We start from the raw sequence: 27,119 nt of genomic DNA, 5'->3' as shown, positions 1-27,119 counted from the left end.
AATGGCAAACACCGAACTGAAATATACTAAACATCAATGGCCATATTCTGAGACACCTTCACCGCACCTTCAGTACTGGAACACAATTCTACCTTGAGATTTGTGTATACGATTAGACCATTTTATTGACATTAGGAATGGTCTATGGAGGTCAGAGGATTAATGGTAGCAGTCATCACCATTTCAATTCCCCACATGAGTTCCTGAATCTGTATAAAATCACCAAATACCAAGCAGAATGAATATGGAAACGCGTCAATGTACTAAAGGGGCTAATGTCATCTCTCAGGCTTACAACTCTCTCACCTTGTCACCTAAAATACTCGCCACTCGTTTACTCTGGCCGTTCTGCGAAAAGTCTGAGGTGTTTGGCTTCTGCAGGTGGTAGGGCCCCGAGGCTGGCGGGAGGAGGTGTAGCTGCTTGATGTAGCTCACCAGGTCAGGGTGGTGCTGCGGGGCGCCCTCCATGTCGTGATCCTCCAGGTCCAGAAGGTGACGTGGTGACGGGTGACGGTTCAGTGCTGCGGGAAAGTCGGATAAGTGACGGATGGATGATGTAGGGTAGAACTTAATAATTTCTTACATATTTTTTTGTTTATTATTTTTCTTATGTATTTTGTTACTTTATTCTACTTTATCTATGTATTTATCTATTTTTGACAGTGTTGGGATAAAATCAGATTAGTTAATGTTGAAAAGGATTAGGTAGACTTAATTTCCCTTATTTCTATACCGCGTTTTCTTTATACTGGATGATTCAGTGCTGGGATAAGATTGGAGTTGAGGTTTATTCTTAATCATTTTCTCATTTTCTTTTTTCGTACCGTGTTTTCTTTCTGGCAAAGTCCTGGATGGTGATTCAATGCTGAGATATGATTAGATAAGATTAGATAAGTATAGATGAGAGCGAATAAGCGAATAATTAAATAATGGATGAATTTACTGATTTTCCGTCAAATACGATAATTAAGTATTATGTGAATGGTTTTATCTACGTTTTGAGATTTATGAAAGGGTAAATTTATAGATAAGATAGGCGAAATTTGGGATTTATTTTCTCTTTCTATATAGTTTTAAGATTAGTCATGGTACCATAAGGAAATGTGTGTTGTGTGATTGGTTCCATGCCGTTATCTTTCTTTATTTCATAATTCAAATATAGACAAAATTAAATAAGAATAACATGAGATCTATTTTTCTTTCTTACTTTCGTTCCATTAATTTATTTTTAGTTCTCTTTTTACTTGACTACTGAAACAAGATGAATAAGATTGTAAAGGTTAAGTAAGATGTGACTACTTTTTCTTTTTTTAATGTCCGTTTTCTCTTTGCTTCTTTTCTCCCTCTGTTGACAAAACGTGCAAAGAAAAGAGAGAAATTTCACTTTCCTTACAAAACACCACGAGACTCGCTAGTGATATTAGACTAGAAAGTTTAAGTGGCAGTCACAAGAACACTTTTTCTTTCTTATTTGTAGATCGCAAGACTTCGTGATTGTTCCTTGAAAGTGTCTGGGAGGAGAGAGGAAGGTGCGTGTGTTTGTGTGTGTGTGTGTGTGTGTGTGTGTGTGTGTGTGTGTGTGTGTGTGTGCATTTTCATCCTAGCCTTGGGGGCAATTAATATTATTCCCAAGTGTAGAGTAGTGGAGCCTAAAGGGAGAGGTCATGTATACTGTCTTTTGTTCCCATCAAGAGTCGAGTGATGTTTGCAGCCTTTGTTCACCGTGTTATTGTTCCGCACGCTTTGTTTCCTTCTTTTTGTAGTCCTGAAGACCTGGCGTTGGAGGTTGTCGGGCCCAACATGCGCTGCTTAATCCATTGTTCTGACGACAAGGCGTTTCTTAATGGTGCGAAATGCTGCCTTTTTTGGGGCGGTTTCCCGGTTTCTGTTTTAGGAGTGAAGTGGAAGGATGCTTGTGTGTAGGGGGAGGGATGTGTGTGTGTGTGTGTGTGTGTGTGTGTGTGTGTGTGTGTGTGTAATTCACTGTTTGATCTGCTGCAGTCTCTGACGAGACAGCCAGACGTTACCCTGCGGAACGAGCTCAGAGCTCATTATTTCCGATCTTCGGATAGACCTGAGACCAGGCACACACCACACACCGGGACAACAAGGTCACAACTCCTCGATTTACATCCCGTACCTACTCACTGCTAGGTGAACAGGGGCTACACGTGAAAGGAGACACACCCAAATATCTCCACCCGGCCGGGGAATCGAACCCCGGTCCTCTGGCTTGTGAAGCCAGCGCTCTAACCATTGAGCTACCGGGCCGTGTGTGTGCGTGCGTGCGTGTGTGTGTGTGTGTGTGTGTGTGTGTGTGTGTGTGTGTGTGTGTGTGTGTGTGTGTGTGTGTGTTTCAGTCGTACGTTTTGTTGGTACTACTACTACTACTACTACTACTACTACTACTACTTCGTTTACTGTTGCTACTACTACTGTCACCACCACCACCACCACTACTACTACTACTACTACTAATAATAATAATAATAGTACTAATACTAATACTAACACTACACTACTACAACTGCTATTACTGCTATGAAGAACATCATCATCTACTACTGCTACCACTACTACTACTACTACTACTACTACTACTACTACTACTACTACTAATAATAATAATAATAATAATAATAATAATAATAATAATAATAATGATAATAATAATAATAATGATAATACAACTATTACTCACCTCTAGCATTGAGGAAGAAGAGGAGGGAGATGAGGGTGAGGACGGTGGTGAGCAGGATGGAGAGGGGGGCGGCGCGGGGCAGACGGCCTGGCCTGGCACACCACCACCACCACTCTGCCCACACGCCCATCCTTTCCCACGCCCACCTGCCGAGAGAAAGCCAGTCACAAACAGCCACATAAGGGACAACAGGTGTGGTGTATGTGGTGTTTGTTCTGCGTTTATGATGTTTTTTGTATCAATATGTGTAAAATATTCAGTTTCTTTTATATATTAATCGTATTTATTCAAGGAGAATTAGCAGAGAGTTGTCATGTTAGGTTTTATGCTGATTTGCTCTTCTTTTGTGTCCTTTTCCTGTTGTTGTGTCTAAAATATCTTTTTTTTTTTTACGCACCAATCTGGATTTATTCAAAGGAAATTAGCGAAGTATTGTTACGCTAAATTTTACGCTGAATTGACTCCCTTTCAGATGACACGTTAAATTAAAAACTCGCAGATTACACGCCAAGGTGAATTAATTATTAATGGATAATGCATGAGACCGCGGTAAATCCATGCATAATTACCCATCATGTAACTTTATGGACACTTGCACATTATGACTGTCTCGCAATTAATGGTCCTGGCTGATCATTTAACGCCACACGCCCTCCTGATGCGGCTCATTAAATCAATCAATTAATTTATACTTTAAACTGCCGGGGACGCAGACGGAGCACAGCAGGAAGGTTCAGGACGCTGTGACCTTCGCCACATCCCTTTCAGAACCCTCGGGCGCCTGCAGGAGTTGGCAGTTCTCCAGGTGACAGGGAGTACATAAGAACTCCGGCCCCAGACACTTCCTGGACCCGTCCTCTTACACCCTTCGTGAGCCATCCCTCCCTCCTCTCTTCCTACTGGAATCGCGACCCCCCCTCCCTCCCTCCCACACCTCTCCCTCCCCCGACACCTCTCCGTGACCCTAGGACCCTGCGATGGCTTGGAGATTGCAGTCAAGGGGTGGTGGTGGTGGTGGTGGTAGTGGTGCAGGTTTCGCTTCACCACCACTGCTTCAACAAAACTATCACTGGTGTCTCCATGGCCTGTGTCTGGTTCCAGTTCTCGCCTTGCAACTCTCACCAGACATGCTCATAGGAATTATATCCCAACACACGATGATTTGTAGGCACTTTGTCACGCCTCGTTCAGTATTCTCACCCCGAGCAGGAAAGATTGCTTGTCCCTGCCGGGTCTGCGAGTGTTCCCCGGCGTCCCTCCTCTCCCCAGGTACTCACCGAAACTTTCTCCTGCACTGGCCCGCGTCACATGGCTGGCCTGGTCACATAGCGCACAATGAACCTGGAAAACTCGTGAAATTCCCAGCGAACACCTCCCCGACAGTGTCTTCCAGCGCACTCCAGCTTTCATTTCTTGTTTACCTGTGGCGCACCTGGGGAGGGGAGCGTTGACCCGACGAAGCCTGTGACGTGCAGCTCAGAGTAATCCCAACTTAGCGGGACTTTCGACCTTGCTGGACGGGCACGTAGAGGCGATGGGGGAAGCCAAGAGTGTGTGCCTGGAGGCGATACCTTTACAGAAAATGATCAGCGAGGGAGGTAGACTAAAGTGGTCAAATATTTAACGTGTAGTATGCTTTTTACTTCCACTCCCCTTTGTTCTCTTCTCTTCACACCGGGTATCAAAATGAATTATTAACGTTTTCTTTGCCAACATACCTGGTCTCGGTGTAGGAAGTAGGTGAAGACTTTCAACTTACAAAAGGTATGATTGTGGCCTTTTAAGCTTGGAGCATTGCTTTTGTGTGTTTTGGAGGTGTGTGAGGAGAGGATTGGAATGAAAAATATTGACATGTGTGACTATTTATTGAGACTTTATGAAGGGGTGGGTGTGGAGCGGTCAGTTATTTGCCTCACGCACGCAAGGACACGAGGGACACGCGGAAATAACAGTCCTCACCATCTGGCACCGAGTACGTAGTTAGTAACTGTAGAAGCTTTATTACCATCGATTCACGTGTAATATTTTGCTGTAAATAGCTTCAGAGCTAGCGTACAGAACACTCACCACCATTTGACACCAAGTATGCGTGGTTTAGTAAGTGCAGAAAGTTATTTACAATCGAGTTACAAGCCATGAAGTAAAGCACCTCTGTTGTAATATTCGGCAGGAAACATGTGAGAAAGACACTTCTTACATACTTCTCATAGCGCAGTAACTCTCTCCCTTCTACTCGCGATCTGCAAGGAACAATTATCTCTTTAAAATTGTGAGTAAGCTCTACAATTTTCTACATCACATGGTCCTCAGGGAATGGGTTGTTTACTTAACCCTTTCATTACTGGGACATTTTTACTTTGAAATTTGTGTACGATTAGACCATTTTATTTGCATTAGGAAGGGTCTATGGAGGTCAGAAGATTAATGGCCAGTCTTCACTATTTAAATCCCCCACATAAGTTTCTGAAGCTGTATAGAATCACCAAATAGTAAGCAGAATGAATATGGAAATGTGTCATGGTACAGAAGGGGTTAAGTGTCCCTTGTTTAATCCTATGACATAGAGATCCTTGACATTCCATCATGCGATCTCTTCTGCCTTGTATCAAAGGACTATACACTCTTCTTCTAATAACATTACGTGAAGTATACCCAAAGGAATTTTCAGCGAACTGTACTTAAGAAAAAAAAAAAAAAGAAAACAAATCGACGTCGAAAGTTTGTGTTTAACGAGAACAAGAAAGAAAATCAAAGAAATTCAGATTTATAAGGTAATGTTACCAAGTACAATCTTTTACAATAATCATGAAGCTCTTGTATGCTTACGTAAAGGACTACACATTCGTACAATATTCATGCCAGAGAGAGAGAGAGAGTGTGTGTGTGTGTGTGTGTAATTCACCTCGGTCGCCTGCTGGTCACCCAGCCAGTCTTCCCCATTACGGAGCGAGCTCAGAGCTCATAGACCGATCTTCGGGTAGGACTGAGACCACATCACACACTCCACACACCGGGAAAGCGAGGCCACAACCCCTCGAGTTACATCCCGTACCTATTTACTGCTAGGTGAACAGGGGCCACACATTAAGAGGCTTGCCCATTTGCCTCGCCGCTTACCGGGACTCGAACCCGGGCCTCTCGATTGTGAGTCGAGCGTGCTAACTACGCGGTGTGTGTGTGTGTGTGTGTGTGTGTGTGTGTGTGTGTGTGTGTGTGTGTGTGTCCTGAGAAGTAAGATAATGATACCGACTCGATTCCTTTCCATAATTAAGATCGCGGAGACTAATTGAAAGGACTACACGCTGCAACAGTTAACGTGGAGAAAAAGTGCAGACATATGAGGTAATGCCGCTGGGTGGAGTCCCTTTCCTTATTAAACCTCGCAAAGACTAATTCGAACTCCTACACTGGTTAAAGGAGAGAAAAAGAATCGCACACATGTAAGGTAATGCCGCTGGGTCGAGTCCCTTCTCATATTTAAGCTCTCAGAGGCTAATTAATTACGATGACTGCAGGTAATGAATGCATGATGGAGGGCTGGGGCGAGGGAGAGGGGAAGATTAGCAGCCCAGTGACCTGTTGCCTGCACCCCTCCACCAGACAGCTCCTGAAGGTGGTATTAACTCGCTGAGCCAAATTAATCCTTTATAATTTAAAAGGAGAATAATGGTAATCCGTGCTTTCTGTGCTCGCGCGGGACGTCCATGGCATATTAATTCCTGGAAAAAATTGCGAGAGCTGTTTTCGGAAGTTCTCCCAAACTGAAAGCATCTGCGAGTCCATTCGTTAGGGAGCTTTTGTGTTCCGTGCACTACTCCTTTTTTAAATCTCTCATCTTGTCTCTTAACGTGCATGAGCGTTTGCAAACTGAGAATGCTTCCTTGACTGCTGGGAGAGGCCACGAGCACCCCTTAGGCCGCTCCCCTCCTCACGCGCCGCCCTCCCGCCGGCTCACCACTGTTCCTCCTCCGCCAGGGAGCAGAGGTAAGCACGTAGCCAGTGTTTACATTTTACTGTTTGTAAATAGAAGCCGCCAAGATGGTTTACGGAGCGCCCTTTTACTTCCGCCAGGGAGGGGAGGCAGGTGCTTGCCCAGGTATTCTTTAATGTACACTTTCAGCTAGCTCAGGGCGGCGAGGGACGAGCAGGACGAGGAGGAGGAGGTAAAAGAGGCAGGGTAGAAGAGCAAGGATTCCAATTGCGATTTATTTTTTGGAATGCATTATTTTACTCTACGTTCGAATCTTATATTATTCATCGCCTCCCTGGATTAAAGAGGAAGCCGTGGATGCTGCCAGTTGTGTATACGGGGCGAGAGGAGATGAAACAACACGTGGCATCAACAAACATTCCAAGCACAGTGGCAAAACAGAGAGAGAGAGAGAGAGAGAGAGAGAGAGAGAGAGAGAGAGAGAGTCAAGCAACAAACAAAACAAACACCCACACTCCACTAAGTACAGACAGACGGACAGATAAACAGACACTAATGAATACATCCTCACTCATCCCTTGAAACAAACCTTAATTACAACGCATAAAACAGAGACGCAGAAATGAACGCAAACACAACCAACATATATGGCGCTAGGCTGGGATGAAGAGCTCGGCGTGATGACAAAGAGAGCAGCGGCAGCAGGCAGCGGGAGGAGGGAACAAGGCGCCTCTTGACACAAACCTCAGTGCTGCTCTGTCTCACACGGCGTCTGGCATCTGTTTGGTTTAGATTACGACACCTAGACCTGGCCGGGCTCTAATATGAGTGATGGAGCAATGTCACTCTTAATACAAGGGTGCAGGGTGGGTGCTTGTTGCGAGAGGGGGAACAGGGACACCGGCTTGGCATTTGGTATTTAAGGGTATACTGTTACTTTTTTCTTTGTCTCCTAACGGTATTTTTGCATGTGATTTGGTTTACTGTTCCCTCGAAAAGTTTGGTTTAGGAAGGGTAAAGGATAGGATACGAGAGGCGTGCATGCTTAAAAATACAATTACTTTTCTTTGTCTAATGTGAAGTTTGCTCTGTCTAACGGTACTAAAGATTGGAAACACGTTTATTTCCTCCTCGTGTAAGAAAGGATACTGGCGTGCTGGATACTTAAGGGCACACCATTACTTTTCTTTGTCTTATAGGAGGGTTATTTGCCTCGCCTAACGGTACTTTTGCATATGGCTAAGGTTTAAGTTTAAATCTCTCTCTCTCTCCCAGAAACTTTGGGCCATAATTCTCTCCACCCTGGAAAAGAGAAAACGAGAATAATTCACTGCGAACACGAAATTTATTTGAAAACATTGGTGGCTGGTCCTCGCTCTTGACTTGTAAATCGGTTCATTTAAAAGGAAAAAAATAAAGAAATGAAAGAGATGGAGGAGAACGACGGCGAGAAGGAGGAGAGGACAAGAAGAAGAAGAAGAAGAAGAAATATGCCTCAAGTCATACAAATAAGATAGATATCAACATTATAAGTATACTACAAAGTGACACACACACACACACACACACAGTTAGTTAGCGATACCAAACAACCACCTTCACTACCAGTACTACCACAGAGAGTCTACTTGTACTTCTAACTCCTCCATAATGACTCAAACAAACCTATTTCCTGTCTCTGGGAATGTGGTGGTGGTGATCCGTGTCGCCAGATGGTCGGTGGTGCCGCGGTGAGGCTGGCCAGACCCTGCTTGGCCCTCCATACGTCACAGCTCCACGTATACCGAGGCTCCGGAACTGCAAACCAAATGAGTGTGATTGTGTATATGCATGTCAACAAACATGATTTCCCTGTCTGTCGCAGTTTGTATTTAACATTCTTCCCTCATGTTAAAACCAGTATAGATCGAAATCCATATGGTACAGGTATGCGAGTCTCCACATGCTTTAGGAATGAAAAAAGTAAAGAAAAAAAGAACATGATTGATATGCTTCCCGAGCGGATTTCTCTGGTGGGGATCCATTCGACTCTCGACCTTATTACCTTACGTCATAAGACTCATATGACAGGTAGCTCTTCCAGGATAATTCACGTACCTGTAGTTGAGCATGTACAATTTTGAGACTGATATAGAAGGCTCGCACACGTCAAAATACTTCACTAATCCCTAAATATCCCACAAAGACTCGATAAATATAATTGATTGGAAACCTTTTGTCAATCCTTGAATTTGCGCAGGAATAAGCACACTCTTTTAAATACAAAATAAATCCTAGTACTTATTGTTGTTCTTGTGTAAAACTATTGTATAATAATCTAGTCGTATCTTCTAGAAGTGAGTTATACACAGAAAAAATCAATAGAGTGAGCGGCCTCAGAATATATATGGCAACTCTTGTATGGCAATTAGCAACATTGTTTTATATCGCGAATAATAAAAATGGAGCAGAATAATTAAGCTGATTTTTAAGACAGAAATTTCATATAGAAAATATCATTATATGGAGCATTACAGAAATTAATAGGCACCTCTTAAAAATACAACTCTACAAATCACTTTATTTGACACTGTAAAGCAGCAAATAAGAGATAGAATAACTAACTCGTATTTTTAAAGTATGATTTTAAGCAGAAGACAATGATATATGACAAGATGGAAAAAAGTTATGTAGCAACCTCCGAGCGAGCAGCAACATTATTGGAACGCCTGAAAGGAAAACATTAGGGTGGCGGCCATATTTTCGCCCCTCCTTTAACGCCCCTTTTTCCTCCCCTCACAAGGACCTGCCATGGAGGAGACAAAGATCATCTACCACATAGACGACGAGGAAACGCCTTACCTGGTCAAGATCCCCAAAGCTCCTGATAAAGTGACGCTATCCGACTTCAAAAATGTCCTCAACAGACCGAGCTACAAGTTTTTTTTCAAGTCCATGGACGATGATTTTGGGTGAGTGCAGAGGCCGGGGCAGAGTGTGGATTACAGTACGAGTGCTTAGGAATGCATAGGCCGCTGGATTCAATGGTAAGTCTCCTAGGAAACCGCTGTCAATCACCTGTGTTCATCCCCGTAAGTCAAGAATTCAGCTGTCAAAATCCTCGAAATTGCCTTGGTTATCTCGTGCTGCAAAATCAATATAAAGCCGTGGTCGTTTCTCCCTTCATTCCATCGAAATTCGTTGAAAATCCTGGGAAATTATCGTGGTGGTCTTAGTTTTATTCCCTCGTACGGTAAATAGCCATTATTTCACTAATTACTTTACAAAATTTAGAAGTGTCATGTGTAAACAAGAAATTCATTGGTACTGTGGGAATTTTAGTTTTATTGCCTTTTTTCGCAAGTTACACAGTCATAGTTGTCCAAAAGCTTAAATTCTTGGTTTATAGAATATTACTTGTTACCTACCGGAAATTTGGTGCTAATTAAAGGAAGGGACGTATTTCAGAAGCTGTGTAATTTGTTGTAGTGTCATAAGTTAACTCTAGAATTCCAATATAAAAAAAAACTAGCTTAGATAATGTGAAATATGGGGTAGCAACATGTTTATTCACCATTATAGTTATGCAGTGGTTTATCTATGAAGGGATGCAGGTAATGACGTAAATTTGAGCCCCACAGTTCACAGGTGCACTACAAGACAGGTGTTCCCAAGAGACAGATTGAAGAACCTAGAGTCATGAATGCACCAGATCACAACTCCTGTAAATGTTATAGTTGTGCTTGTAAAGAGGTGGAGTGGGTGTTGAAGTGTGATTCTTGGTGAGGTGATGGTTATTGGTGCCTTACAGCTGTCTTGTGCCTGTCTTAGTGAGTTGGCTAATTAGATAGTGACAGGAGAGGCTTTAGCACATACCTTCTAGTTTTTCATGATATCCAGTGTTAAAACCAAGATATTTAAGCTAGTACCTATAAAAACTAGATTTATTTGTGTTCTGTGTACATATATTCAATGGTGAAAGTGAGACAGTGAAGTAAATTGTTAAAAATGTTCATTGCCAAGTTAATTAGATGGAAAGAGGGTTGGTTGATAAATTTGTTTTGAGGGTGTTGCTTGTGTTCTGTATTGGAGGTGTTGTTATTATGCTGTTGTGTTAATTACATGTGTGATCAATGGAGTTTATGAGAGAACCAGGACTAGAGTTTGTTATGATAAAGGTATGAGGAGACTTGTCAAAGCAGGTGCTGGGAGGAGCTCTTAGGAACAAGCATGCATAGATACAGTAACTAAGGTTTATGCATGTGTTGATGTCTAACACTCAGCTTTATGTGAACACGTTGTAAAAGCTTAGCATTGTGGTTGCATTTTAGTCATGCATAACTAACATAGCAATATTCCCTTAACCAGTACTCTCAATCATTCATGGTAAACTCTGGAGCTTCCTGCCTGAGTCTGTATTTCTAACTTCCTATGACTTGACTTAATTTAAGAGGGAGGTTTCAAAACATTTATCCCTGTCTTTTGGCAAATTCTTTTGGCACTAAGGGGACTGGTGACTGAGTGGGCCTTTTTTGTTGATGTTGCCCTTAGCCAGTCTTTCCCTCTTACATAAAAAAAATAGGAGCTAACAGACACAATGAAATATAGATGTAGATTTAGAGCTGCAGATACTGGATGCAATTTTAATAGTTCTGTGTTTCTGCTTCTGTTTCTGTTGGTTACTTCTTCTGTTGGTTCCTAGCAGTATGGATGAGTTGTTACTGGTTAAATGCAAACTTTCTTCTCTACCAAATGGGTCTAGATGCAAGAATAGGTGGATAGAGATGTGATGTTTTACACTGTAGGAAAATGTAAATCGAAGGTTGGCTGTAGCTGCAAACTTTATCATAGTAACTCGTGGAAATTAGTTAAACAATAATTTTGCTTTGTTTTGTGACTTCCTGTATCATGAAGGGAATGTATTAAAGTAGGAGAGTTGGATGCTGTTAATATTATGTTATTCAGAAATTAACCAGAAATTAGCCATTATCATGTCAGTGGTCAGGATTAAGGTTGTGGGAATCACACACACTGCTGTATTGAGTCACCACAGAACATACAGGTTTGGTGGGTGTGTTGCCTTCACTGCTGGACCACAACAGTAAACATGCTAGAATATGTGTCATCCTGTAGACGATGAAAGGCATGGGATGGGGTTCTGAGAAGAGAGTAAGAGGATAAAGGACTTGACAGATGAGTCACATGTAACTTGTGTGGCTTGGCAACCTGCCATCATATGACAGAGGCCAACCTATGTAAGCTTCCAACCTGTTTTCAGCATTGATGAAGTCAAGTAATGATAATGTGGTTATGTAACATGAGAGAAAGGAGTATAGACTGCATAAGGCATAGCTTGCACTTTACTTATCATGACCAGCCATTCTAAATGGTTGTCTTAGCAAGGGAATGATTAGGTCCTAGTATGAATACGAATTCTCAACAATATCTCTCTTGTTTTAACTATACAAAGCTGTTCCATCTATCTATGCATATCTCTGCTGCCATGTCCCCTCCAGATATTTACCTGAAGGGCAGCAGAGTATCTCTCTCTTTGTTGTGGCATTTCCTCCCTGCTTAGTCTCAACCTTCTGCAGATTTTTGTTCAGGAGTAACTTAAGTTTTCATACAATAACTTTGAAGATACAGTAATGAATAATGTCTTATGATATTTAGTAATGCCTCTATTTTTCATCCATGCAGGGTTGTCAAGGAAGAAATTATAGATGATGATGCGCCGCTGCCGTGTTTCAATGGCCGTGTCGTGTCCTGGGTGAGTCCTGCAGTGTTCAGCTTTCTGTTATCCTTACTTTATATTCCTATTCACTGTAAATTGCCTCTTTGACTGCTAGTATCATTCTTTTCTTTATTAGAGTAACCTTGGATGATGTTATGAGTGGCAATGAAAATACAGCCACCACAAAGTATATACTGCTTGACCATTCCTTTTGCTGTTAATCATTATCTTCTTAAGTGATCAAAATTATACTTCAGACTTGCACCAGACCAGTTTTATTAAGTTTGACAAGTCATTGGAAAGTTGGTGTCCTTGTGATATGTAACTTGATGTTTTCTTCTTAAATTTGATAATTAGAAGTTACATAATATGATGAGTGTAATTGCTGCTACTTGTGGTGCAGTGCTTACATAACTCAATGATACCAAGGAATTATATATATCCATTTGAAGAATAAATCAATATGAACACTAGCTGAGAAGAGAAAATTTATGAGATCTATTAAAAGAATATAGAAGCTTAGGATGTAAGAGGATGATCTTGTATGAATGGAGAAGAGTCTTAAAGTATTTCAGAGAAGTTGAATGGATGAATGTAAAGAAAAAAACTGCGATGTACAAAGGTGAAGTGTATGTAAGGAGTATGAGCAGAGAACAGTGACACCATGTTTGAGAGAGTGAGAAAAGTCTTGTAAGGTGATAGAACATCAGGAGATAAGGATGAGGAGTTTGGACAGGTGCAGGTGGCTTCTCAATCCTTGCATTGCCCTTGAGGATGTACCAGAGAGTAGCCAATGGATTAGATCGACACTGTACAATATTATAAGGTAGCTATTCAGCGTGGAGGCTCATGACTCTCTAAATAAGATGTGTATTAGTAAAACTGTATTATTTCCATTACAGATAGTGTCAGCGGACAGTAGCGTTGTATCAGACAATGTGTCACAGTGTGCTGAGGTGGAGGGAGGAAGGCCGCCCCCTTATCAGTGAGTGTGGCTTTTTATCTTCAGTTTTCTCTCCTCTGATCTGATGGTTTATCTTGGCTTTACTTGTTGAGACACCAGCTTGACTCATATCCTTGTGTTCCTCTGTATCCTATTCTTTCTGTTTTTGCTTCCTTAACCTTTTTTTTTTTTTTTTTTCATCTCTTTCCTCTTACTAATTTCACTTACCTTCCCTTTTTCTCCTTTGGTTTTACTTTTTTTTTCCATCTATTTCTTATCTTTCACCTATTTTCCCCAGTTTTTTCTCTTCTTTTCTCTTCATCTTTATCTTTACCTATTTCTCCAGTTCCACTTTAATTTTCTATCCTGTCTCTTTCCCTTTCACCCCCCTTCACCTCTCTCTCTCTCTCTCTCTCTCTCTCTCTCTCTCTCTCTCTCTCTCTCTCTCTCTCTCTCTCTCTCTCTCTCTCTCTCTCTCTCTCTCTCTCTCACATATATCCTCACCATTATTCCTCAACCTCATCCCTCAACTGCAAACTCCTAAGGATTGATGTGTCAAGATACTCAGTTATGATATGAGCCATTTCCTGTGTAGCACTCAGTTGTAAGTTTACCTTTCCCTGACAGCATTTGATTAGTCAGTATCGGTTAAGCAAATACCAGATGATTATAGTCACTGTGTCAGAAGGTGTAATGGAGATAGTGAGTCATGCAGTTAGCTTTATAATGAAGGAGATAAGTTCACTTTAAATATCTGGGATTTAGATTATTGTGGTAATTGTGTGACGTACGTGTGTGTGAATAAGTGAATAAGTCCAATTTCTGTTCCTGGAGACATGGTAAGATGGGTTATCAGTGCATCTGAAATTCACATTGTTTTTTGTACAGTCAGATTAGATATTTTTGGAACTTATGTAGTCAGTGTAAGAAGATTAAAATAAAAAAAAAATGCATGTTATATTTGAGACTAGCTTTGTAAAGGCTCTTGAAAATTGCTCTTAGAAAATGAATAATGCAAGTAAGCAAATCCAGCATTTATCAGGATTTCTAAAACTGAAGCTGCAGGTAAAAGTTATTTAAGGATGTACATTTTATTTGTTTACTTAATATTTTGCAGTCATGGAGAAACTACCAGTCAGCTTGAAGACTCTACTTGTACAGAAACAGAGAGCGTCATCTCCACACGGAGAGGTGAGTGTGAAAGCCTCCTGGTGGGCCTCGTGTGCTGTGTTGCTCCAAATGCTAAATCTCCCACTGACAGGAAAGATAAGTTTGTGCAGTGATCATGGTCCAAGTACTTGACTAAATCATACATACATTGATGTGGTCATAGCATGTTATGTAAATTATATCCCTTGTAATTAGAAAAAGAAATTTTATCCACCTTGAAGTGATTTATGTAAACACAATCTGTAGCCAATAGCTCCCCCTCATACCACAGATGTACAGATTTACAAAACTTCATATGTCATCTTGTATCATTCAGGTGTGATGACTTTGGTGCTTTCTAATGAGAAATAAGTAAGAAAATAGATATTGCTGATCAGATGTTCCTCATCACTTTCACGTGTAATGTATCCATGTACAAAGAAAATTGCTTAATGCAATTTGTGTTTAATGATTTGGTGCTATTTTAGAAAGGCATATTATTGTTACTATATTTACAAGGAAATTGATACTGTTGGGAAGATCAGTGATTCTTACCAGCCTGCAAGTAATAAATATGTTGTCCTTCCCTGTATCCAGATGGATATTATTAGATGCTACAAGGAAAACTAATAAATAAGCTTCCAATTAAAAGTTGCTGCAGGGAAAGTAACTGTTGTTTTCTCCTGCAAATGCCACCTTTTCACTGAAGGAAAAACATGCACTATTTGCTCTTGTATCCAACCATTATCAAGAAAAAAAAAAAAGGCATAAATGGCATTGCTGTGTGAATAAGTACTCTAATCTGTATACCCTCCTTGTTTGTTATCTTATTCATAATGAAAATGCCTTGATAGTAACTGGAGTAAATAAGATCCACAGCAGGTATGTGAAGTATTGAAGCTGGTTATGATGAGGCTGTGCAGACGCAATCTTTACCGTGTAGGGATGTGTGAGAACTGAAAGAGTTGAATATGAATAATGGATTGGAGTGCTCCCATGGGTGTACATGGTAGAGGACATGGAGTACATGTCTAGCTTAGAGTCACAATGCACCTCAGACTGAAAAGGTTGACAGTGATAATGCTCCCATGGCTGACACATCTGACACTTGCCCCTTAATCTGTGAGCTGAGATCACAGCTTGTGCTTCCTCTACCACTTACCTCACTTCAGAGTGAAGCAGGTTTCAGTTTGGTGAAAACTGGTCTATATTTAACTGTGATAAAACAAACAAACAAATAAGCCACAAGTTGTGAAGGGACAGCCTCTGAAGGTATGGCTGTCTTGTGTGCTGGATGGGGATAGGTCACTGGGAGCACCAGGGGTGAAGGTCACCACCTGATCTCTTCATTCACTTTGTCATGTGTCAGATGCACAGTTGTTCTTGTTACTCAGTTATGTAAATCTGCATAATCTGTTGGGTAATCCCACCTTGTATTTGTGAATAGATCTTGCATATAAAAAACATTGAATGGACACAAAATATATCAAAATTTACCTATTTTTTATGATATAGTGTAGGATATAATGATGCAAGACCATTGTCTTTGATCTTTGACATCAAAGGATTTAAATAATTATTTTCCAGGAAAAACTAATTACAGTGATGTTTTACTAATGTTCAGTGAGTTTGAGATGATTGCATCCATCACAGAAAAATAACATTGATATTGGCAGAATACATTTATTCTAGACATTGTATGTATATTCTGTCAAATATTTCAATATGATATATGTACTCTCGCCTCACAAAGTAGCTGTTCAAAGCATCACTATTAGGTAATGACAAACAGTGCCCTAGAAGTAGACCTGCTTTGCATGAGGAGTTACTGTTGTGCTTGCCCTGCAGTGATAGCTAGAGTGCACATTATTTTTTGCTGTAGTTTAGCATTTTTTTTATAGTTCAATTCTGTTTATTCCAATCCCTGTACATAGTGTTGCTTGTGGTGATAGTGAGGAGCTGTGTGGAGTGAGACAGACGCAGGTGATGCTGTACCTATCACCTGTGCTTTCAGTGCCTTAGTTACAGTATGTTTTGTTGATTTTTTATTTTTAGAGCGGCACCACAGAAGTTCGCGACACCATAAGTATGATAAGTACAATGATCGACACTGTGTGGATCGTAAGTATTCTTTCACCTAAAGACATTGGTGGCAAAGATTATATACCTAATTACTTACCTTGGCTGGGCTTTATTTATATATACATTCTCTACAGACATGTTACTAAAATGTTACTTAAATGTGCTTCGTCAGTGTACCATTAACACTGTACTGCTAGGATCGCTGCAGTCTGCTTGTCGTTGCTGTCCTCTCTAGCTTCTATTGGTTCCCTGGATTTTTATGCATCAGTCCCCTTTGCTTCCCTGGGAGGTTACTCTGTTTTGTCCTGTTGATTGGTGCTAGTCTAGTGTGTACAAAGTCTTTGAAGTGTTTTCTGAACTTTATGTAGTTAAATAGTTATTAATCATGAATTCTGTAGAGTGAGAGAGGTATTGAAAAGCATTTGTTAATAGCCTTTCCGTTCTTTTTGAAGGAAATGTATATATTTATAATGCCAATATTTTGCTGTGGCAGTATTTTCTTTATCAGGCTTAAATTTAGATGATATCTAGTAGTGGATTTACTGAGTAACTAGAATATCGCAAGTAAATGTACAATATGGGCATCTCCTGGTTTAAGAAACATATGAGAAATATGAAAAAAATTGCAGAATTATCTACTGATATTGAATTTATTAGTGGTATTTTAGAATTTCTACAACAGCTGAGAGAAATGTGAAAGAATTATTACTTGCCGTGTCTTGCTTATTGTTGCACTTCACCTGATTCATAAACAGTCTTTCCTTCACATGTTATCTGCTTCCCCTTCTCTTAAATGGCTTGCCTTGTAGAAGTAAGACTACAATTCCACTATAGTACGTATGGGTAATTCTTTTTGGGAGTATGGCATTCAAGGCCTTTCAATGAAATGTACAGGTTAACTTCAACAATCATTCATATGAAATGAAGGTGTCATCTGTAATGACAAGAATGCATAATTGTATCTTTTCTGCTCTTTCTATAAATATCTAGGCTTTATTCACATATAAAGAGTGTTAAGTGTGTTATGGTACTTTGGTATAGTAGTTTTAGCCAGGAGTTGTCGAATCAGAATAGGTGAGGCTTAAAGAGCAAAATTGTGCATCCCTGTGTTGCTGCAAATACACCTGAAATGTTTCTCATTCTTGGGGATTCCTGCATTTGGCTTTAAATGCCTGTTTTTTTATTTGTTTATTTTTTATTATGCTTGGCTTCTTCATATTAAGACAAGCACAGAATTTATCAGACAAAACTTATTTACTATATTGTTGTTAATTTACTCCCTTATGTCCCGTTAGTGATGTTTTTATCTAGCATGCATATTATCCATCACTTCAGGAAAGATTAGGTTGTATCAATTATATCTTTGTCAGTAGTGGAGTCCCTTTCAGTCTGATCAATATCTTTAAAGTAAATATGTAAGTTACAAAAAAATTTTAATGTTTAGGCCATGATGAGAATTTCTCCTGTATTCTGTTGTTTTTAAATGGAGTTAGTACTGTAGTTCTTTGAATGGAAATAGTTTGACAATGGGATGCTGGATAGTTTTGAAGATTTTACCTCCCCATGTCATCATTGTCGTTTATTGTAATGGAGTGTTTGCATTAATTTGCAGCAATGCGAATCAATGGTCATGGAACACGTGTGCCTCGACATCATGGTTACGAGTCCTCCTCCATGATCAGCTCAGACCTTGAGTCAACCAGCTTCTTTGATTCTGATGATGATGCATCCAGTCGCATCACTGCCACCACCACAGGTAACTACTACACACCCTGCCTACAAAGTCAAGAGCTACACAGTGATAATGATGGAGAATATGAATTCATTGTTGAAAACCACTCTATATTATATTTTTCATATTTAGAAATCAAAATGAAAATTATATCATCAGAATATTTAACGTTTTTTATTCATCTCAGTATCATTACAAGAGTTAAGAGTATAAGAAAATAATACAAGCATATGATGGTCCCCTATCTTCCTCTCTAAACTTGTCTTTTTTTTTCGCTCCAGGAAGCAGTAGTGTGTCAAGGCTGCATGCGCGACACAGGCGGAAAAAGCAGCGGCGCCACCGTCTGCAGCCCGCCATGTCCCGCACCTCCTCCATCTCCTCCATCACTGACTCCACCATGTCCCTAAACATCATTACTGTTACTCTCAACATGGACACAGTCAACTTCTTGGGCATTTCCATTGTAGGGCAATCCAGCAAAGGAGGAGACGGGGGCATTTATGTGGGATCCATAATGAAAGGGTGAGGCCATACAGAGTTGAGGATTATTGACGGTGCTTGACCTTAAAGGAAATAAATGTATGTGCTGAATGGGCTGCTTCTCAGTTTTATATCTCATTTTGAATTTTATTGCAGTGTCTGATTTGTTTTTGTAGTTGGAGATGACCATAATATTTTAAAGTGACTGATTTTGCTGGTGAGGTATTGATGAAGTCAGTGTGCCTAATAGATTGATGACCTTTTCAGAGGAGCTGTGGCCCTGGATGGTCGCATTGAACCAGGGGATATGATATTGCAGGTCAATGATATTAACTTTGAAAATATGAGTAATGATGAGGCTGTTAGGGTGCTGAGGGAAGTTGTTCAAAAACCTGGGTGAGTATTTTCAACTTGTGTGTCTTTCATGTGTTGTCTTTGTGGATGTATATTTTTTTTCCCCAGCTTGTGTGTAATGGATGTATATTAGTACTCAATTTTTATTCTGTCTGATACATACAAAGTTTCCTATCTATAATCATATTTTGAAGTATATTTTTATTTTCTTCCAATGATCATACTTTGAACTCAATGAATTAGGTACTCACAACAAAACTTAAAGATTCTTGGGCGTTACATTACTTTGCTTTTTATCACTTCATTACTTTTTACTTGTTTTATTACTGTTGGCCAGCTGAATCCTAACATTCTGAATTTCCATACAGGCCTATTAAGCTTGTGGTAGCAAAGTGTTGGGATCCAAATCCGAAAGGTTACTTCACCATACCTCGAACTGAGCCTGTACGACCCATAGACCCTGGTGCCTGGGTGGCCCACACACAGGCGTGCCGGGGACTGCCAGGTGGGTGTGTCAGGGAGACCTGTTGCTGGGGGAGTGTAAAAGGCATAGGTAAAGTCCTTGTATTGTCTCTAGTGTTATTAGTGTTATTTTTCTTTGGATAATTTGTTGAGTTGTTGGGTTATGCAAGAACTGAGTATTTGTTTATCTTTTCAGGTGAGTTCCCTGGCCGCCCTCCCTCGGTCAGCACCCTCACCTCCACCAGCTCCTCCATCACCTCCAGCATCCCAGAGTCTGAGAGTAAGCATTATCATTGATTATTACAAGACCATTATCTGTGTATATCCATATATTGCATGTGCTATTATTTTGTTTCATTGGGTTATGTTGATTATGAAAATAATGGTGAAAAGGAATGGAAGTTTATGGAAGCATTGATGACTAACCCCTTTCTTTTAACACCTTCAGGGCCGTATGAGGAAATGAAACTTACAATCAATACTCCGATGGACACTATAGTGAGAACGATGGCAGCTCCTGACTCGGGTCTAGAAATCAGAGACCGAATGTGGCTCAAAATCACCATACCTAATGCTTTCATTGGTGAGTTGGCTCCATATATTGTGGAGAAAGCAAACAATAATGTACAGTATATTTTCTTAATGTTTGTACAAGAAATTAATTGTGGTATTTTTTTATATCAGCTGCTAACTAATAATTGCATGCTTATTTTGTCTGTATTTGCACAAGTGTATTTCTAGTACATTTTGGTTTGTATGGTTATATTATGAAGAGTTCATTTATTTTCATTGTAAAATATATTTTCCACTGGAGCTGGAAATACAAGGCTTTGTATTTACTTGTTTTAAAAATAATTAAGGTATTAGAGAATCTTTGGCTCAGGTGAATTTAGGGGTGGAGGAAAATGTGTTTGTGGTGCCCGGATTGACCGTGCCTTATAACACTATTGTTTGCCTTTCAGGTGCGGATGTGGTGGATTGGCTGCACCAGAGAGTGGATGGTTTCCAGGATCGGAGGGAGGCTAGGAAGTATGCAGCACAGATGCTCAAGGCAGGCTACATTAGACACACCGTGAATAAGAAGGACTTCTCAGAACAGTGTTATTATGTGTTCGGTGACCTTTGTGCCAGTAAGTTCCTTGGGCATGATTGTTATGTTGTGGTGAAATTCCTTTTACTTCTGTCATTACTTGGTGTAGGTAGCATTTGCTGATATGTTTGTGACTAATCCTCTGTGGCTGCTTCTAGAATTATGGAAGATTCTGTGCTTTTGACAATTAACAATTCATGTAAATAGTTCACCAACACTCCTGGGCAAAAGATTTTCATGATTTGAGTAAATGTGCAGGTTAAGGAATGTATATAACATCACTGTACTTGATGCCCACACCTCAGGTATGCTTTGATAGTGCTGTGTATCATGTGTAGTGAAGCAACATAAGATATGGCCATACACTTATACTTTGTCTCCCTCTCTAATAGATATGATACTCACAGGCTTAGCAGGGTTGAAGTTGGGCGAGGACGACACTCTGAGCGAGGCCGACAGAGACACCCTCGCCCCTCTGCCCCCACCCTCAGGCACTTCCCCCTGGGGTGGCCCACACATGCCTTATGCTGGCACTTATGTCCCCCCAGCCACTGGCTTCACACCCATGCCATTTAATTACACCAATGAATCCTTTGCATTTAATAGAGATGGCAGTACTAACAGTGGCTCAGGTAACACTTGGTGACTTGTGGTTGTTGTTTGATTGGTTGTGTTGATGTGCAACTAGAAGCTTTGTTGTAGAGTTCTGATAAAGATTAAGAATCCCTCTAGTCTCATATGAATTTTATAGCTTAAAGTGTTGTTTTAATTTTGCAGGTAGTAGTGGAGGAACTCAGAAGAAAGTGGAGAGAAAATCTGCTTCTCCAGCCCAGAGTGGAAGTGACAGCGAAGCAAGCCAGCGCAGTGCCCGTCGGATAGGGAGTGGTGGGACTGGCTCAGGCAGTGGTAGTGTCGGTGGAGGGGGCGGAGGTGGCGGTAGTGGTGGTGTAGGAGGGGGAGGGACAATTGGCACAGGGGGAGGATCTAGTGGTTCAGAGCGCTCCACAGCCACCACCTTGTCTCAGCCACCCCAGCAGCCCCACCTGCCTCACCCCTCTCTTCAGCACCCCACAGGTGTGCCTCAAGTGTTTGCCTCACACCCTCCACTTCCTCCCTCCCACCAAAAAGGAATTCCACCTGTGTCACAGCCAAACACCACCCATCCACACCCTTCACACCCTTCACACCCTCCACACCCTTCACACCCTCCACACCCCCCACACCCAACACACCCTCCTCCTGGCATCCCTCCCCAGCCCCACAGTCTCCCAGGTCACCCAGCAGGTATCCCTCCTCCACCCCACAGCCATCCCCATCCTCCTCCTCCCTTCCCTCATCCTCAGTCTAGCCAGCCACACCCTTCGGCTCCCCCAGCGCGCCTAGTGGAGCAGATGAGTCCTGACCTGGCTGCGAGTACCAACAGTTTCAACCTGGCAATGGATAACCCCTGCAACTTTTTTGTTGATTCTGTTTGAAGCTTTAATAATTTTGGTTAGTATTTAGCTTCTTGTTTAGTTCTTTTGCTTTCACTGTTTACTGTCATTTTGTTATAAAGTGGTTGCTTAAGTCTGTGCCATCACTGGACAGCAAAATGTTCCAGGACGTTTTGTCGTAGAGATCACATTTTTACCACAAGCACAATTATTAACTTGTGTTGTTGATATTTCATTTATTGCACCTCACTATTGCTCTGTGCACAGTATTGTGCTTTTTCCTTTCAATGCCTGATTCATTGTCTGTTTTGGTAACTTCAGACGACACCATTCAAATTTACATTAAACCTCAGTTAACGAATAAATCAGTGAATGATGTGCAATTGAGCCTATGAATGGCATTGTTAATTGCATTTTTAAAAATAAGATTGCTAATTCATCATTTTATATTTGAATTAATTAATATATTTGTTTTATTCAATTTAGTGTTAAATTCCAATTGAAATGGGGCAAAGGTTCATCATCCCAAGGTATGAATCCTGAACTAAAGTTTAGAAATTGTAGTTAATTTCTTTATTGGTATAAAAGATTATGTAAGTAAGTTGTTCTATGTTTTGAGTTTCCCTTTGTGGTGTTTTGTTTGCTTTCTTTGTTGATTTTTTTATACTTTTATTTTTATTTATATTTTTCTGCTTTGTCTTAGTGTATATATTTGCTTAGTGTTGATTTATTATTTACTCACATTTGAGTTATCTCATTTAAATGGGAAACTATACAAAGATAAGAAAATACCTAAGTACTCTTGATATAGCTACTTCTTGATTTTCAATATCTTCCATGAACAGAACTCTTTTATATTTAATTTCATGGTTTAATAATAAAGTTACAGAAGTCTTTTATATTTAATTTCATGGTTTAATGATAAAGTTTATGTGCTGTTCACAACATTACATTTCTTGCTGATATGGTCATCATTCTGTGAAGATTTACGTATTCCTTCAGAATGGTTGTTTATTTAATGCCTTTATGTTTATATTCTTATACCCCCCAAATGATATCCTCAGTACTGACTGTTTATGTACTCTTTCAGAGGAGGACATCCAGGGTTACCAGTTCAGTGACCGCAGCTAGTCACATGGAGGAGGGCCAGGGACCCCAGCGCGAGCTTAAATCTCAGCGAAAAATGTGTCAAATCTCAGTGGAAGCTGCTAAGTGTTATCAACCTAAGTGATGTAACTACCTGCTTCATGTTGCTTCTCAAAGGCCTTGCCCCCAAGTTGTGCTTCAGAACCTGACCGAGATGAGTGGCTAAAGTGCCATAAGGGAGTTTAGGTAGGGACTACAATAACTCAGCCCTAATAATATACTATATTTTTATATGAGTGTATCAACAGTTATCCACCGGCAGCTCAGTGTGACTGTGGATTCTTTCTCCAGCAAAATCAGAAGACATCTCATATACTCTATATACAAGACTTCACATACTTGATTATGTGCATTGTGAAAAGATAATCTTTAAGTGGTATTGATACCTTGAGGCTTAGTCGTTGTCAGTGAGTATCCATAAGTGATCTGGAGAAAGTATTATACAATGAACTCTCTGCCCATTTGAACAGGGGATATGGAGACAGTGCAACTACTTCATAAATCTTTTTGCTTGAATAATGTAGCTTCACCAGAATATTGTGATACGACTCATGCAACATTACATATATTAATCAAGGTAAACTGGAAATGTGAAGTATATTGAGTAACATTTGACATGATTAGTGACTGTGCTAAAAATTGTAAATGTGCAAAGTTCATCAGTTTGTTCATCAACTCCCTGCTCATGAAAAGCCAAAAAAGGTGGGCTAGTGCTCTCTAAGTGCAATTTACTAATAAGAAGCATCAAAAAGAATGGCTTCAAGAGTCAATTCAAGGTTATTATGCAATAATGTAACAGAACCACTACGTGGTGTCCCAAAGTAGCTTAATGAATTACATCCAATTATGCAACTTTGTAAATGTAAAGATATTGTTCTTGACTTTTTTTTAAGGTGCATTGTTAATTCTCTGCTCTTAAATGTATTACCTAAATCTTTATTTTAGGAAGAAATGATTACAAGGTCGCCAAAATAAATCGGGGGACTCATGGAGTGGATACTGATAAGACTGAAACATTTGTAAGGCTAATTTGGTGGTGCAGAATTGTTTTCTTTGTGAGAACAAATGGCACTTGAGTGTTCACAAACTAGGGAAGAAGTATTCACACTTCTGATTTTTGTCATGAAAATCAAGACTCAGCGTGAGTAGTCACGGAGTGGGCTGTGAGTCCGTGTTTTCCTTGACACACTCATTGAAGTGCAGCTACCAAAATAGTTTTGAAACCCTTGATTTTATTGACAGGCAAACCTTTGAGTTCCAAGCACTTGTTAACATTTCTTTATGGTAAAGTAAATTGCATGTGACTGTGAGAGAAGCAAGTACATTTGATAGGGCAAAATATTGCTTGTATGGAAACTTTTAAGGGAAATATGTTAAGACTTACCCAAGCCAGTTTTAGTTAAATGACATTTATCTGAAGACATCAAGTTATTCATTCTCATTCACAATGATGGTAATGTATACGACATTGTTGTTTGTGACATGTTGCCTTGTTTCATGTTACGACAACATAACTATTGCTTTAATTGGTTAACATGTGGGCTGTAAGATAGGGCTTGTGTTGTAAAGGACGAGCAGCTATGACATCAAAAGTATAAGCTAACATGGTTGTGGCAGATTAATGCTAGATATGTGGTGTGTGCTGGTAATCTGCTTGATGCATGAAGTAGCCAGGGAAATTGTCAAGTTGATCTATGACAAAAAAAATGTTCAGTCCACCATTTAAGCAGTGTGAGTGCTTAATGACCACTGTGCTTTCATTTCTGTACATAATATTTGTAATTTTTGGAAGATGAGTCTAAGAAAGGTGATAGGGCATAAATTCATTATGTATACTGTTGTCATCTATTACAAGTAGAGCAGAATTGCCACTTATGTATGAGATATCTCCCCAAGACCCGATGAAAAGCTGAAAGTCCTGTGAAATAAGAAGTTGATATCCTGGAAAATGAACCATCATTCAGCCTGTACATGATGGCTGGTACTTGCCTTGCTTATATAACAAAGAACTCTATTTATTCCAAAAACTGTCAAGTAGTAAAACTAAGATTAATTGTTCTCTTGTGTTATGCAACTATTTGACTATTGGTATGGTATCTTCTTTTTTTCTGGAGCAAAACAGAAACTACAAAGGCATAAGATTACCTGAGGCTGGATATATGTCACCTGCTGGTTCAGGTTTAAGTAATTTTTCAATCATTTTGTGTACATACATGCACCACAACATATATGCACAGTTGTTATGATTGAACTTGAATCTTCACATTTGCTTTCATTTCATTACCTATTTCTCATTTGAGATGCCTTATCAAGAATGGTTGATGATGTTAAAACGGATCTCGTCTTTCTTACTCATTTATCATTACTGTTTCCTGCTTCAGGGAAGAAAATACTAGCATAGATGCTATCCATGTTGAAGAGTGAATGAGCACAGAACAAGTTGTCCCAGTCTCATAGTAAACAAAAAAAAGATGATATGGTGACAGTCGTTTGAATTTGTTAAATTATGTTAAGTAAGCATAACACTGAAGTAAAAAGAATTAGTTTTTGCCCTTGCAAAAAAATATTGTTGGGCTACTCTACTATTAAGGTTTTTGTTCTTTAGTTTTGTAATTAAAGTACAAGTATGTTTAAAGATAATATCTACATAGGTGGCAATTCTACAACTGCCTTGCCTAAGTTTCAAAACTTTCATTGTCAAAATTTAGATACAGAATTAATTTTGTGTGCAGTAACAATAATAATATTAATGAGGAATGAAAGAGCAAGCAAATTCCAAATGGTTGGTTGAAGCAGAGGCTCTGCTCCTTGGTAGCCTTGGTAGGAGGTGTTTGCCCTAGCTTATGAATTGCTACTCGTCACAAGTACTAGTGGTTCATGAGTTCCTAATTTTTGTGCAAAATTGTGGCAGAGATCTTGACAAGGACGTTTATAGCACAAACTATTATTATCACTATTTCTTGCTGTTTACAAGTTACTTTAACTGTTAATTAATTATATTATGTGTACTACATTTGTTAAGTTATAATGAGCTTTTTTAATATTAATCTAATTATTGGCAGCTTCTTAATCAAGTAGTGAGAATTTTAAAGCACAACTTTGATTATGTTTCAGGGTGAACTTTTGTCATCTAATTGAAGGGCTGGAAGTCACCATATCATACTGTAAATATATGAAATTTTACCGTGTACCATTGTGTCTTCGCTTGCAGCCTGTGATGCAATCAGCCAGACAATAAGTTTCGTCTTAGCGGTAGTTTTCAGTATGTTGTCTCTGCCATTTTATTGTGATTTATGTCTTGTTCCTTTACATTTTGTAAATGTATTTATGTACATAGAAAAGTATGAAAGAATCTTCTTTACTGCAGAATGGCTTCTGCATATCTGTGACCATAATATATGCTGGATATATATAGAGTCTACTTTAAAACATATAATTACAGTCTCATGAAATGCCCCCATTGATGAATGGTTTTATACAGAAGAAAATAAGTAATTTAAGCTACAACAGAATGAAAGGGGTTCAGGTTGAGTGGCAGAAGGAAAATTAAGGAGGAAACCAAGGATTCAAGGTTCTACAACTGTTAATTTTTTTAACTTTTACATACTCCTGCTTCAGGGATACTCATTAATGCTCTTAAGTATGTGTTGCATAATTCTTGTCAGTGGAATACCATGACGACCTGTAGATACAAACCAACTTGCTTTGCTGGTACAGGTGTATTATGTATTTTTATTAATTGGCGCAGGATTCAACATTATCTGTTCATTGAGGAGCAACCCAAACAAGTCTGACTACTTCTGTTGTGCTTCGTTGATAACGGTTCGGATTTGTACTCCGTGGGATCCATTCTGGTTCTTATAATTGTAAGTCATAGAGGTCAAAATATATACTTGAACATGT

General features: G+C 39.8%; 2 protein-coding genes and 1 long non-coding RNA gene across 7 annotated transcripts in view; 1 reads left to right on the top strand and 2 right to left on the bottom strand.

Moving 5' to 3' along the window:
- LOC123510488 (protein Star-like) overlaps positions 1-4,114 on the bottom strand; it is a 6,879-nt gene extending 2,765 nt beyond the window's left edge. Inside the window, exons 1-3 of the mRNA XM_045265703.1 lie at positions 3,979-4,114; positions 2,702-2,847; positions 307-521 (exon numbers count right to left, since the gene is read on the bottom strand). Coding sequence (XP_045121638.1) covers positions 307-521; positions 2,702-2,831 — 345 coding nt within the window. The 5' untranslated portion in view covers positions 2,832-2,847; positions 3,979-4,114. The remainder of the gene's footprint in view (positions 1-306; positions 522-2,701; positions 2,848-3,978) is intronic.
- The window catches only part of LOC123510492, a 16,870-nt gene extending 2,765 nt beyond the window's left edge, over positions 1-14,105 (bottom strand). The window contains exon 1 of the long non-coding RNA XR_006676512.1: positions 13,684-14,105. This is a non-coding gene — a long non-coding RNA (uncharacterized LOC123510492). The remainder of the gene's footprint in view (positions 1-13,683) is intronic.
- LOC123510487 (segment polarity protein dishevelled homolog DVL-3-like) lies at positions 9,340-27,119 on the top strand. 5 transcript variants are annotated; one of them, XM_045265699.1, is made up of 15 exons: positions 9,340-9,583; positions 12,312-12,381; positions 13,248-13,330; positions 14,406-14,479; positions 16,493-16,558; positions 18,132-18,275; positions 18,533-18,773; positions 18,999-19,127; positions 19,454-19,590; positions 19,744-19,827; positions 19,996-20,130; positions 20,510-20,677; positions 21,045-21,269; positions 21,415-22,128; positions 23,161-27,119. In XM_045265699.1, exons 1-14 carry the CDS (start codon positions 9,423-9,425, stop codon positions 22,110-22,112), a joined length of 2,415 nt encoding a protein of 804 aa, XP_045121634.1. In that variant the 5' UTR covers positions 9,340-9,422; the 3' UTR covers positions 22,113-22,128; positions 23,161-27,119. The 5 variants fall into 5 exon arrangements, with proteins under 5 accessions (XP_045121634.1, XP_045121637.1, XP_045121633.1 ...); XM_045265702.1 differs by having other exon boundaries at positions 21,030-21,269; positions 21,415-21,711; XM_045265698.1 differs by having other exon boundaries at positions 21,030-21,269.

The sequence above is a fragment of the Portunus trituberculatus genome, chromosome 29 (genome assembly GCF_017591435.1).
Source record: "Portunus trituberculatus isolate SZX2019 chromosome 29, ASM1759143v1, whole genome shotgun sequence".
NCBI classification, from domain to species: domain Eukaryota; kingdom Metazoa; phylum Arthropoda; class Malacostraca; order Decapoda; family Portunidae; genus Portunus; species Portunus trituberculatus.
This window is presented reverse-complemented; position numbering and strand designations above follow the sequence as displayed.

Bases quoted from the DNA above. Each gene is read 5' to 3' on its own strand.
- LOC123510487 (XM_045265698.1), top strand. From the start codon at position 9,423: ATGGAGGAGACAAAGATCATCTACCACATAGACGACGAGGAAACGCCT. The intron at 14,480-16,492 runs GTGAGTGTGAAA...TTTTATTTTTAG, and splicing joins CGTCATCTCCACACGGAGAG to AGCGGCACCACAGAAGTTCG. The intron at 19,128-19,453 runs GTGAGTATTTTC...ATTTCCATACAG, and splicing joins GAAGTTGTTCAAAAACCTGG to GCCTATTAAGCTTGTGGTAG.